This window comes from Taudactylus pleione, unplaced genomic scaffold (genome assembly GCF_031769625.1).
Source record: "Taudactylus pleione unplaced genomic scaffold, aTauple2 ptg000676l, whole genome shotgun sequence".
Lineage (NCBI taxonomy): Eukaryota > Metazoa > Chordata > Amphibia > Anura > Myobatrachidae > Taudactylus > Taudactylus pleione.
In genome coordinates, this window is record NW_028285078.1 from 94,027 (window position 1) to 107,759 (window position 13,733).

The window sequence follows — 13,733 nt, forward strand, 5'->3', positions numbered from 1 at the left end:
TTCTTGCAATCAATGACTCTGGGCCTCAGTGTGCATAATACAGACAATGGAGAGCAGAGACAGCCTGGATGCTGGACGTCACATAAAGAACTGTGGGCCTGATTCAGAGCCGGACGCTCTGACAGAGCGCTCGCTCTGAATCCGGGCCGGCCTTCTTGTTTCTTAGAGCGGCCTCCTGGCCGTTGGCATAGCTATGGGTGACCACCCACAGCTATAGCGAGCGGCCAGGAAGATGGTCGCGATGGTCAAGACCATTGCGACCATCGGGCTTGCGACGAGACCCTTGTGGTAGGGTCTCGTTGCCGCAAGCCCCAGAGAGATTTCGGCTCTCACAGAGCCGTGATGTCAGTGGGGCCGGCCCCAAACGGAGGCGTTCACATTGGAACGCCTCAGTTTGGGCAGCCACTCCCCCGGCACGCCCACCGAAGGGGGCGTACTGTCAATCAACATCGACAGCATGCCCCCTTTGGTACGAGACCTGAAGCGACGGTTTTCCCGTCGCTATCCGGGTCTCGCGCATGCACACGACGGAGCCGGCTCCGTCGTGCGCATGCGCACTGAGCCACCATCGACCCGCTTGCGAGCGCATAGCCCTCAGCTGAATTAAGCCCTTTGCCTCTGCTACCCTTAGAACTGTTCTACTGAAAACCCCACTCAGTGTGCTTCCCCTTCCTTAACTTACTGAATCTGCAGGATACAATACAGATGTGTCCGCATACATCTAGCCTCCTTGTTGCGTCAAGCGTCTTTTCGTGCAACTTTCTACCTTTAAATCTGTCTTATTTGCACAGCACTGTGAATAGAACGCACAAGCAGCTTCTGCTGATTAAAATGATATGCAGCATGTCTATGTTCTGTGTGTATCTGCATGCAAAATGCTATGTTACAGTGCTGAAACGACCGTAGCATTTTGCATGCAGATACAGCCGCAGTCACACACAGAACATAGGCATGCCGCATATCATTTTAATCAGCAGTAGCTGCTGTGCTAATAAGACACATTTGAAGGTAATAGGTCCCACAAAAAGACGATTGGCGCTACCGAATCACACGGCACTCATGCATTATGTGTAATGCGACTTGTAGTGCATGGAGGATAGATGTATGTGGATACATCTGTACACTCAGTGGCGGAACTACAGGGGGCATTACTGGGGGCTTTCTACAGGGGGCATTACTGGGGGCTTACTACAGGGGGCATTACGGGGGCTTACTACAGGGGGCATTACTGGGGGCTTTCTATAGGGGGTATTACTGGGGGCTTACTACTGGGGGCACTACAGGGAGTTTACTACTGGGGGTTTACTACAGGGGGCTTACTACTGGGAGTACTACAGGGGCCCTTAGTACTGGGGCACTGCAAAGGGGGACCACTACTGGAGGTACTGCATAGAGGGACCATTACTGGGGGGCACTACATATGCGGCACTGCATAGGGGGACCTCTACAGAGGGCACTGCACAGGGGGACCACTACTGGGGGAACTGCATAGGGGGGCGGCAGCTGGGGCTGGCATAGGTGCTGGAGGGGGTGGTACATTTTAATTTGTGGGGGGCACCAACATTTATCTTGCCTCCGGGCACCTGGGATGAAGTTACGCCAAAGTGTACACTCCAAGGGAGTACTCAGTTACATGTGAAGTGCCCCATATAACCTTCTACTCCTGTGCCTGTGTGGTTAGAACAAGCTTAATAAACCTTCATAACACATTCAATCTAAGCATACAAGGGTCATTTGCGACTGTAGAGAAGTGCAAATGATGATTTCTTAGATAGCTGGTAAGAAGACAGGGAAAACAAAGGAGAGGGGAATAATAAAAGAACTTTATACTGTACATCATACCTCTTGGTGCCGCACTGCGTATTTCAGGTAATTATAGAAGAGATGAATAATAAAAGAACCGTATACTACACGTCATATCTCTCGGTTAGGGAAGCCAATCCCACCTAATTTTTTCAATCCTGCGATTCGGGACTGAAAACTGTCAACCCTGGGATTCTGGGGGGTACCCGGGATTGAGATGATCAATTAAAATGTTATTATTCACCAGCACACACTAACAAAAACCAGACTGTGTGTGACAGACAGTTTGTGTCACACACTCACTTGACTCACCCAGTAATACTATTGTCTTCACCCTGCAGGCCGGGCAGCAGCGCCAGCCCAGGCACTGGCAGGCAGTGGCACTCACCGAATCCCACACCAGGCAGTCAGACCTCTCCTCCCTTCCAGTCCTCCGCCTCTCCCTCTCAGGCCGCACTGGTGCCGGCGCGCCGCTCGTCTCAGGGTCAGACAGGGTCCAGGGAGGCAGCCAGGCCTCCGCTTAACATAGCCACCGACCGCCCACAGCAGACTCTACAGCGGGTGGGCACACGCAGTTGATTAAGGGTCTGGCTGGTGTGCATTTGTGCTGCTAGACCCCTATAACATCACACACAGCCGCACAGCACAGCCGTAGGAGGCCAGAGGGCAGCGTCTGAGCTGACGGGACTAGTGCTCATCGCACCAATCCCAGGATTTATTTCCCGTCTTTTTTCCGCTAAATCCCGGGATCCCGCTGATTCCGATACCAGGATTGGCTTCCCTACTCTCGGTGCAGCACTGTGTTCTTCAGGTAATTATAACAGAGATGATTAATAAAAGAACCGTATACTGTACATCATACCTCTCGGTGCAGCACTGCGTATTTCAGGTAATTGGGAGTTTCACTCTCAAGTTCTTCTGGCTCCTGCAATGTTCCCTCAATGATCAAGTCCTCATTGTCCCCAAGATCTGTGGACTCTGGGGCTCCCACCCTGCGCAGGACCTTCCGTACTGTCTGTAGTGATAATAGATGTCATATTAACTAACAGATTGAATGATACACTATATTTCTATGATAACGTGCACACTTAGATGTGTGACAATACTGTTACTGTGCCTTCAAGTGCAATTCTTAGGGGTATATTTACTAGTGTGGGTTTTTAGAAGTGAAGATGTTGCCCATAGCAACCAATGAGATTCTACTTAACATTTATCTAGCACCTTCTAGACGATAAGAGCTAGAATTTGATTGGTTGCTATCGGCAACATCTCCACTTCTAAAAACCCACACCATAGTAAATATACCCCTTAGTATTAATATCCTCAGTTATTGATGAAAACCATGGGTTACAATGAATTCTGACATTCTTATAGTTCTCCGCATTTGGTATCAACCCACAAAAGTGCGAGAGACTATTTAGGCACGAAGGGGGGAGTCTTAGGTTTAGGCACTAACGGGGAGGGTTAGGATGAGGGGTGGGGAGGGTTAGGCTTCGGTTGAAAGAACGGAAGGTTAGGGGGATAAGGGGGAAGGGTTAGTATACTTACCTGACCCCTGTCGGGATACCAACCATTGGGATGCCGCTGTCGGTACTTTGACAGAAGACATCCTGATAGCCGTCATTACATACCGATTCCCGTTCACATTGGAGGCCATACTCTGTCTGAGAATTTGCACCTAGCATGGGGCTGGTGCAAGTTTCGATGGCGCAACTGGGAGCCACAGTGATGGCACATTTGGATGCCCGCTTATACACCTGGGCAGTGCTTGTAGTGTTATCTGCAGAAAGTCGCAGCAGCAGTACCAACAAGAGGCGCAAACACGGACGCTGCTGCATCCGACACAGAATAACGCCCAATAATTTTTTCATAATCTTTATAGGTTCTCCATCCAACCATTTTAGTAGCATCCGCAATGTGAAAACAGGCAAAATACGTCTTGTTCTAAATAATGGGAGTTCTTACCACAGTTACGGCTATGGCCTGCATATTCATTGCACACTGTCTATGGCAGATAGGGACACTGGCCTCAAACTGAAGTAAAGTACATGTGAAAATACTGCCTGATTTATGTTCTTCATATGGAGAAGGAGTGCTCTGTGGGAAGCAGTAAGATTGTTTCCACACAGCTGGCAGCCATGGGTGGTCCCCTCAGCTTCCACCCTTAAGGCCCCCATACATCAGAGATTGATTGCAGCAATCGTGCAATCTGCAATCGATTGAAAAAGGGAAAGATTTTTATACACAATCGATTGCAAATTGCACGATTGCTGCAATCAATAAATCTGTAATAAGAAAGTCTGCAACGGAAAAGGGGAGTATAAAACATGACATCCTACAAATCGCCATCCCAATCTTTTACATGCACAAAGTAGAGGTAAACACAGAAAATAGAGGTTGCTATGACAGACACGATAGCACAATCTGCAGGAGGTAGGAAACACAGACACCCAATTGTGGACACATTACAAGGGCATACCCACCTTCTTTGTCACAATGTTCCCCTGCTCATCTGTGAATTCCTCTTCCGTCACCTGCTCCCCAGGAATATCTGGGACTTCATTCCCCTGAAACACATGAGAGCACTACATAACACTATGGTAAGTACAGCTACTGTAGGTTAGGGGAGCCCTGCAATGGCCACACACTTCATTTTAAAATTGTTTGTTTTGTTCCCTGGGTTAATTTTGTTGTCACAGAAATATATATATTGGATATATAACTTTATCTTGTAAACTGAGACACAGAACAAAGAAAGATTATTTTGTATAATGGTATACAGATAAGAAACTTCATATTGTTTAAATTGTTTTTTTTTTCACACAAGACTGTACTGAGATACAGACTAGAGAAACAGCCTATTGTATAAATTAGATCTATACATGAGAACAGAGAACTGTCTAATTTCCCACCAGTGTCAGTGATGTCACTTCCAGAGAGCTGCGGCATAACTCTCATCTACAGACTTCCGCTATTTCCCATACTTACTGATCACATCATTTACCACCGCATGATGAAAGCACAGACACTCCTGATAATCACCCAATAACAACATCACAACATTATCCACAACCAAATATGGATAACAGTATAGAAAATTGGAAAAAGCCACTCAAGCAATGTACAGGTCATAAACTGAAAGAAAAAATACTTTGTAAAGGAAAAATGGTGAGGATGCCCAAAAAGTGCAATTGTAAACATGAAAAAAAAAAAAAAAAGGTAATGCCAAGGATAATTTATATAATAAAATAAAGCGATGATAAGAGAAATAGGGGTAGATGTACTAAGTCTTGGAGAGAGATATAGTGTAAAGCGATAAAGTACCAACCAATCACCTCCTGTCATATTTCAAGCCCAGTCTGTAAACTGAAACTGATTAGCTTGTACTTTATTTCTCTCCACTTAACCTCTTTCCAAGGCTTAGTACATCTCCACATAGACAGATAAGGAGGAATAGAGAGATGGTATACGAGAGGGAGAGAATGGAGGATAAAAAGAGAGAGAGGAGGAGAGAGAGAAAAAATAACAACCAGGGACAACATCAAGTGAATATACAGATGAGTCCTCACACATCTACCCTCCTTGCTCATTAAACAGCCCTTCTAGTCACTTCATGCTGAGACTTGGAAGCGCCAAGTGTATTTTCATGCAACTTTTTGCCTTCAAATGTGACTTATTCACACAGCGATGCAAATTTGCCGCACAAACAGCTTCTGCTGATTAAAATGATATGCAGCATGCCAATGTTCTCTGTGCGACTGTGGGTGTATCTGTATGCTAAATACTACGTAACAGTGTTACAGCCGCTGACACGGTAACGTAGAATTTTGCATACAGACACATTCGCAGTTGTACACAGAATTTTAATCAACAGAAGCTGTTTGTGCGGCCTATTCATATCGTTGTGCGAATAAGACAATTTGAAGGCAAAAAGTCGCACGAAAAGACGCTCGGCGCTACCGAGTCACACAGAGCTCCTGCGTTATGTGTAGCGCAGAGGATAGATGTATGTAGAGACATCTGTATAAATATACACACACACAAAAAATCTATTGTATAAATGAGATATATACACTGGAGACTGCATCCTACATACTAAGATACTGACCAGAGAAATGTCCTATTGTATAAATGAGATATATACACTGGAGACTGCATCCTATATACTGAGATACAGACCAGAGAAACATCCTATTGTATAAATGAGATATATACTGGAGACTGCATCCTATATACTGAGATACAGACCAGAGAAACGTCCTATTGTATAAATGAGATATATACACTGGTGACTGCATCCTATATACTGACTTACAGACCAGAGAAACATCCTATTGTATAAATGACATATATACACTGGAGACTGCATTCTATATACTGAGATACAGACCAGAGAAACGTCCTATTGTATAAATGAGATATATACACTGGAGACTGCATTCTATATACTGAGATACAGACCAGAGAAATGTCCTATTGTATAAATTAGATATATACACTGGAGACTGCATCCTATATACTGAGATACAGACCAGAGAAACATCCTATTGTATAAATGAGATATATACTGGAGACTGCGTCCTATATACTGAGATACAGACCAGAGAAACGTCCTATTGTATAAATGAGATATATACACTGGAGACTGCGTCCTATATACTGAGATACAGACCAGAGAAACGTCCTATTGTATAAATGAGATATATATATATATACTGGAGACTGCATCCTATATACTGAGATACAGACCAGAGAAATGTCCTATTGTATAAATGTGATGTATACACTGGAGACTGCATCCTATATACTGAGATACAGACCAGAGAAACGTCCTATTGTAGAAATGAGATATATACACTGGAGACTGCATCCTATATACTGAGATACAGACCAGATAAACATCCTATTGTATAAATGAGATATATACACTGGAGACTGCATCCTATATACTGAGATACAGACCAGAGACATGTCCTATTGTATAAATGAGAAATATACACTGGAGACTGCATCCTATATACTGAGATACAGACCAGAGAAACATCCTATTGTATAAATGAGATATATACATTGGAGACTGCGTCCTATATACTGAAATACAGACCAGAGAAGCGTCCTATTGTATAAATGAGATATATACACTGGAGACTGCGTCCTATATACTGAGATACAGACCAGAGAAACATCCTATTGTATAAATGAGATATATACACTGAAGACTACGTCCTATGTACAGTGATGCAGAAAGTGGTGTTGTATACTTGAATCAATAATAAACAGGCTCAGTTTTATACAGCACCAACATATTATGCAGCACTGTACATGGAGGGATTCAGTGATATGAGAAGATATGATGGACGCCCTTTACCTTGACAATCACTCTCCGTCGCACCACCTTGGTGGTCAGTGTCTCCTCATCGTCCTCCACCCCTCCTTCTCCCAGCTCCCGATCTAGCTCGGTGTGCAGCCGCCGCAGTACAAACTTTGCTGCTCCACGTACAATGTGCACCACATTCTGACAGCTCACCACAAAGAAGCCGATCAGGACTATGCAGACCCCCAATTCTGTCAGGAAACCCCACATTCTGCCCAACTCTGTCACTCACTTCCTCACAAGAAGGGGTTATCAACTATGTTTTGATCCCTGGATCACTTGGGTTGAAGTAACTCTAAGTTGTTCTTGCTCCCCAATGTAAGTAAGAGTTTTGCATATTCTGAACTTTCTACTAATTGTGCAAACAAAACATACCCAGAAAATGACCCGTACTTTAATATAGTAATATAGATATGAATTTACAGAGTAAGGATGATACAATGTCTATCATTCACTATTCTAGGTGATGTTTAAAAATAACCCTCCCCTATTCCCCACAGCTTACTCCTCTAAATATCTACTGATTCCAGGAAAGGCTCTTGCTATCATAAATCCCCCTGATCAGCACTTCTTCCAGAATCCAAATGTCAGTCCGGAAATCAGCAGACGTCTCTCCCCATGTTCAGTGTCTGGGGGCCGGGGGGAAGCCCCATATGCCAGCTCCTGAGAAGATGTCAGTTTGTGTGCCTGACTGTCTCAGCTGTTTAATGGGAGGGGCTGAAATTAGACCTAATGGTGAATATGGAGGGACACGTAATACCCCTTAAAAAGGACAGGGAGGCAGGAGAGAAAGGAGGTGTAGTGGGGCGATGCATAACCTCAGACCTGTACTGAAAGTCACCGGGAGTCAGAAACTCTCATCCTCATCAGTGTGTCTCTGACTGCACATGTCTTTATTTCTGCTTGTGTCCTTTAGCTTTCATCTGTCCAGGAAGACACATACGCCGAGTCAGGGCCGTAACTAGGGTGGTGCTACCAGTGCCATGGCAAAGGGCACCGCAGGGCAGGGGGCGCTGTTTGGGCCTGTCAATTTTCCTGTGTATATTCGCACTTGTAGCTTCCTCTTCTTTTATCCCCAGTATCTCCTGGCCGCTCCTATCTCTTCCCTGGCCCTTCCCCATGAGGCCATGGCCCTTCCCCTATCGCTTCCCTGGCCCTTCCCCATGAGGCCATGGCCCTTCCCCTATCTTTTCCCTGGCCCTTCCCCATGATGCCCTGGCCCTTCCCCTATCTCTTCCTTGGCCCTTCCCCATGAGGCCCTGGCCTCCCCTATCTCTTCCCTGGCCCTTCCCCATGAGGCCCTGGCCTCCCCTATCTCTTCCCTGGTCCTTCCCCATGAGGCCCTGGCCCTTCCCCTATCTCTTCCCTGGCCCTTCCCCATGAGGCCATGGCCCTTCCCCTATCTCTTCCCTGGCCCTTCCCCATGAGGCCCTGGCCTCCCCTATCTCTTCCCTGGCCCTTCCCATGAGGCCCTGGCCTCCCCTATCTCTTCCCTGGCCCTTCCCCATGAGGCCAGGGCCCTTTTTCAGGTGCACTTGTTTTGTTGTTGTTTTTAAATACATTTTATTTGCCAGATCACATTGCATTGAGTAACACAGATCATAGCAATAGAAAACACATTTGAACAAATAGCTGTCAAAAAGACAAGATCTGATTCTTATAATAAATATCAGGTGCACTATCTTATATCCCTATTTAAAAAATGGGGGGGGGGGGGGCGCACCTATGCTCTCTCTGGCCACAGGGCACAATAATTCTAGTTACGGCTCTGCGCAGAGGGTTACACCTGCAGTACATTTACCTTTCCTGGCAGACTTGTGCTGTGCACAGTGGTCTGCTGCGTCACTCGTATCCTTGCACTGCCCTTGAATGTAGGGTGCAGATCTTCATATGCAAGGGGGGCACCATTATCATGGTGAGGAGATCGACGAGGAGAAGATGGTGCAGGGGCATCACCACTCCAGTCCAGTACCCTGTAATTCAGAAAAATAATCATAGTATTGTGGTGGGTGCTCATCAGTGAGAAGTGTGTGCATCCATCTGTGTGTGTCCGTGTGTGTTGGGGGTTACTGATCTATAATGTACAGTAAAAATGTTGAACAATTTCTAGCACTGCAGGAGCCTTGTATATCGACATATCCTTTCTGTGCGGTAGTGCGGTTCAAATGCTGTACAAGGGGAATTATAACTATATACTATATTATAGTGTATCTGAATATTACAGATACATTATAATTATCATACAGATTGCTCTTTAGAATCGGTTCTTAGCTTTAATGAGCATCTTTCCCATTTGTGTAGGCCAGTATGGATGTGTTATACCCACACACTTATATATAGTATGGTAATACAGCACAAAGTAAAAAGTACAGCACAAAAGAAAAAGTAATATTTAGTGACTACAAATGGTACGTTACGATATGGCTATTTCCTAAAACGTTCTTTTTAGCCACAAATAACTCTCTGTGCTTGTAAACAGATGGGTGAAATAAGAATAACTCACCTGTTTCTTAGGTTGTGGGCTGTTAATGGGCTCTGAGAACTAGTCTGAAGACAGCTGTCTTACAATGATAAAACACTAAGAGATGACTTACCTCTCTACACTACCCCCTGTCACTCTGCACGTGGTGGGGGTCTCAGTAATCCTGGCCTGGACCCGTTCTGGTCCTGCAATGAGACACACGGACAGGTTGTTTAGAAACCATTGTCCAACCTCTCTCTCTCTTGTTTTCTCCCACCACCATCTTTAACCTCTGACCTCCAGCTTCAGACTCCTCCTCATCCAGATCAGGGGAGCCCGAAGATGGACGTGGCGCGGCATCCCACTCATCCTCTGCTTTGCTGCATTCCAGGGATGAGTCTTCAGGAGCCACGAGGGACGGGGACAGGCCAGAGGCCCAGAGAGGAAGGTCAGGCAGGTCAAGCAGACCGTCAGGCTCAGCCGTTGCCATGGGAACTCCATCCAAAATGGACGCTTCGCTCCAATACTGCTCCAGACGCAACGGGGAGGGTAGGGAGTAGTTGAGAGAGGCCGGGGAAAGCAGCTCATCCTGCGTCAAGGGGTGACCTATGGGAGGGGAGGATGGGGAAGGGGGTGTCACACCCACTCACTCTAAATACAAGTAGATGCAAACATTTCCCACTTGCCTCCCACATCTATGAGTACCATTATATAGTCCAATGCCAATCCCCAGGGACAACCATAGCACTGTATATCCACAGATGCTACCATATATAGCTGCTTAATTACCAGGTCAAAATTCAGAATTCACTGTTGTGGTTCATAAATTAAGATTAAACAAAAAAACAACAACAACCCCATTGCACTCCTCTCTTTCGCCTCATCTTTTATTACATTCCTGTGTATGGAAGGCATACTGCTAATGTGATATCATCACATCAACACGTGTGTGAAAGGGAAGTTAGAAAGTGACATCATGACATGTAACAGTGACATGGTTTATGGGTCAGCTCCATGTTGGAACTCGATGGCTTCATATCAACGGATATATATATATATTTATATATATATTTCAGTGTTTATAGGGTTAAAGGGCCTAATGACTATTGATTTACCTCACAAATTGGCTGCCTTTGCTGTGTGTGGGTGACAGGTTCGTTCACTAACAACACACAGGATGCGTTTACATGAAGTAAAAAACATTTGGTTGTTTTGTTCTCTATGTAAATAATACAAAGAGGAATAAGCTCAGGGCACCTAATTACAGTGAGATATATTAGGGTTAGGTCCCTATATAGAGTGTACGAGACAGTCAGCTGTTTGAGCCATCAGCCGTGACAGCCGTCCTGCCACGTGTCACACCCTGTCTGCTACTTTTAGAAATATGAGACCCCCATGAAGGGGAGGGAGTGTGGTGCCTCAGCAAGAGAAACCCACTATACTCTGCCTCTGCCACACATTATATAGACATCAGGATAATAGGAGTGAGTGAAGAAACAGCACAGAGGTGTAACCAGTAGGGTGTAAAAAATAGTAGATGACTGGCAGAACATCAGGGGAACCCCTCCACTCAGCCAAAGCTTTACAAAGCACAAACCAACAACCTACACTGACACAGATACACCATAAATCACAACACACATACACAAAAACAAAACACAGAAACCTCTGCTCTGACCGCACCTACAGAACAAAGCAAACTGATCTCAGTGTGCAAAGACAAACCTTGAGGGTCATGTACAAACAGAAAAAAAATTAAATCTGCAGCACTAAAAGTTGGTCCCTCCAGCTTTGTGAAGGTCATGCGCATTTTTTTTTACGTCATTACGTCTTCTTGCGCCTTGAATAATGGTGTCAACTGAAGGACTCTTCTCGAACATGGCCTGAAAAGGGCAACCAATCGGTGCTTCTGTTTTTACACACACACAATCAGCCCAAATGTTTGTATTGAAAGAAAAAAATTATTGTGTGAACATCAGGGGGTGTAGACATCATATATTTGGGGTGGTTGGGCTTGAACAGCCTATTTGAGGTATAGTGGTTAGTGAGAGGGTATATGTCTCTTGTGATACTTTGGTGCAGATATGTTGTTTGAATCATAAGGCCTAATGAAGAGTTACTACTACGCCAGTTAGCATGGTGTATCTTGTGTGAACTCGCACTGGGCATGGCCAGTGAAGTTGGTGCACACCTATGTGTGTGATTCTGGCACTTACACCAGTTTGCACTTGGAAAAACAAGACATGGGAGAGAAAGATACTTGGGGATGCACCAGATAACTGCAGACGTGCTCATGAACCACCCAGCGACAGTGAAGGAAATCTCGCTCCAAAGCAGACTTCCTCCATTTCTAATTTCTTCCCAGTCCTCAAACCGTTTTCTCTTCGCCACTCTTCTCTCTCTCCTTGCCCCCCCCCCGTCCACACACACTGCCCTTGACTTTGCCATCTACTTCCCATCTAAAATTTACTATATACGTCAGGACTTCACACCCTACCAAACCCTTAGCACCCACCCACTCCTATACCAGCCTACCCCTCCCCATCCACCTTACCAGCTCTGGCTTCTTTCTCCCCAGTATCTGGAGATGAAATCATGGACCTCATCCGGTCACACCCTCATTCCACTTACCCCTTCACCCTATACCTTCCCACTTCCTCCGCTCCCTCTCTCCTGCTGCCTGTTCCCATTTTGCCCATCTCTTCAATCTCTACCTCTCATCAGGCACTATCCCCTCTGCATTAAAGCATGCCCTTGTCTCCCCCATTCTTAAAAACCCACCCTTGATCCTAACACTCTCTCCAACTACCGCCTCACCTCTCTCCTCCCATTTGCCTCCAAACTCCTTGAGCGCATTGTCTGCAACCACCTTTCTTTCCTCCAACTTCCTGCTTGACCCATTCCAGTCTAGCTTTGTCCTCTCCACTGAAACTGCCCTCACGAAAGTCAGCAATTACCTTATTGCTGCCAAATCCAAGGGACACTACTCTATCCACATTCTCTTCAACCTCTCTGCTTCTTTTGACACTGTGGACTTCTCCTCCGGCAAATCTTTCACTCCCTTGATCTGCCTGAAACTGCCCTCTGCTGGCTGTCTTCCTACATCTCTGACTGTTCTTTCTCAGTCTCCTCTCATGGCTCCATGTCCCCCCCACTTCCACTACCGGTAGGTGTTCCCCAAGGTTCTGTTCTTGGACCTCTCCTATTCTCCCTCTATACATCCTCTTTATGTGAGCTCATCAGCTGTTTTGGCCTCCAATTTCTTCTCTATGCAATGACTCATCTACCTCTCCTCCTCTGACCTCTCCCCCTCTGTCCTCAATGCTGCTGCTTGGCTTATCTTCCTCTCCAAATGTACCACATCTGCCTCCCCTCTCCTACAAGCCCTACACTGTCTCCCCTTCAGAACCCAATTCAAGCTTTTCACACTTACCTACAAAACCCTCACCCAATCCTCTCCCATTTACATATCTGGCCTAATTTCCCATCACACTCCCGCCCACCACTTCGCTCCACAAATGAATGCCACTTCTCCACCCAACTGATTACTTCCTCCAGGATTTAGCCCAAGCTGCTCCCTACCTCTGGAATTATCTCCCTCTCCCTATCAGACTGTCCACCTCTCTACAAAACTCCAAACTGTCTCTCAGGACCAGCTTCTTTATTAAAGCCATACAGCTCTCATCCTAACCACTCCTCCATACTCTTTGCTCACTGTCTACCTCATCTTTGCCACCCTTGTCTGTCTGCCCCTCCCCTTTAGAATGGGAACGAACCCTTGGTTTCTGGCACTTATTTGAGTATTATGGGCCTGATTCAGCACGGATTGCATTTGCGATCGCAGCTGCGTAATCGCACGCAATTAAGCTGCGAAAATATGCTAATGTCTACCACAGCTCAGCCACTACTGCTTTCTCACATCCGTAATACCTCGCAGTCCTGCGTATACATCGGTACCATCGGCCCGTTACGCACAATGACAGCAAGTCTGACCTGTCTCAGAAATTGCAGGTCTCGTCACGTGCAGTGAGTACTCAAGCTGCGTAGGCAATCGCAGTGGCTAATTTATGCACGCCCATGCAACGGCGTTCAAAC

General features: G+C 45.9%; 1 protein-coding gene across 10 annotated transcripts in view; it reads right to left on the reverse strand.

Annotated features, from left to right (window-relative positions):
• Positions 1-13,733, reverse strand: part of ANK1 (ankyrin 1) — a 350,835-nt gene that overhangs the window by 21,933 nt on the left and 315,169 nt on the right. For 9 of the 10 annotated variants that reach the window (XR_015872444.1, XM_088455871.1, XM_088455874.1 and 6 more), the window contains 5 exons: positions 9,936-10,244; positions 9,772-9,844; positions 8,979-9,150; positions 4,287-4,370; positions 2,666-2,818 (listed from right to left, as the gene is read on the reverse strand). Coding sequence is in view for 9 of the 10 variants with exons in the window: in XM_088455871.1 (XP_088311997.1) it covers positions 2,666-2,818; positions 4,287-4,370; positions 8,979-9,150; positions 9,772-9,844; positions 9,936-10,244 (791 nt within the window). In the remaining variant the exon portion in view is untranslated. The remainder of the gene's footprint in view (positions 1-2,665; positions 2,819-4,286; positions 4,371-8,978; positions 9,151-9,771; positions 9,845-9,935; positions 10,245-13,733) is intronic. The other variant, XM_088455878.1, reaches the window with a different exon arrangement.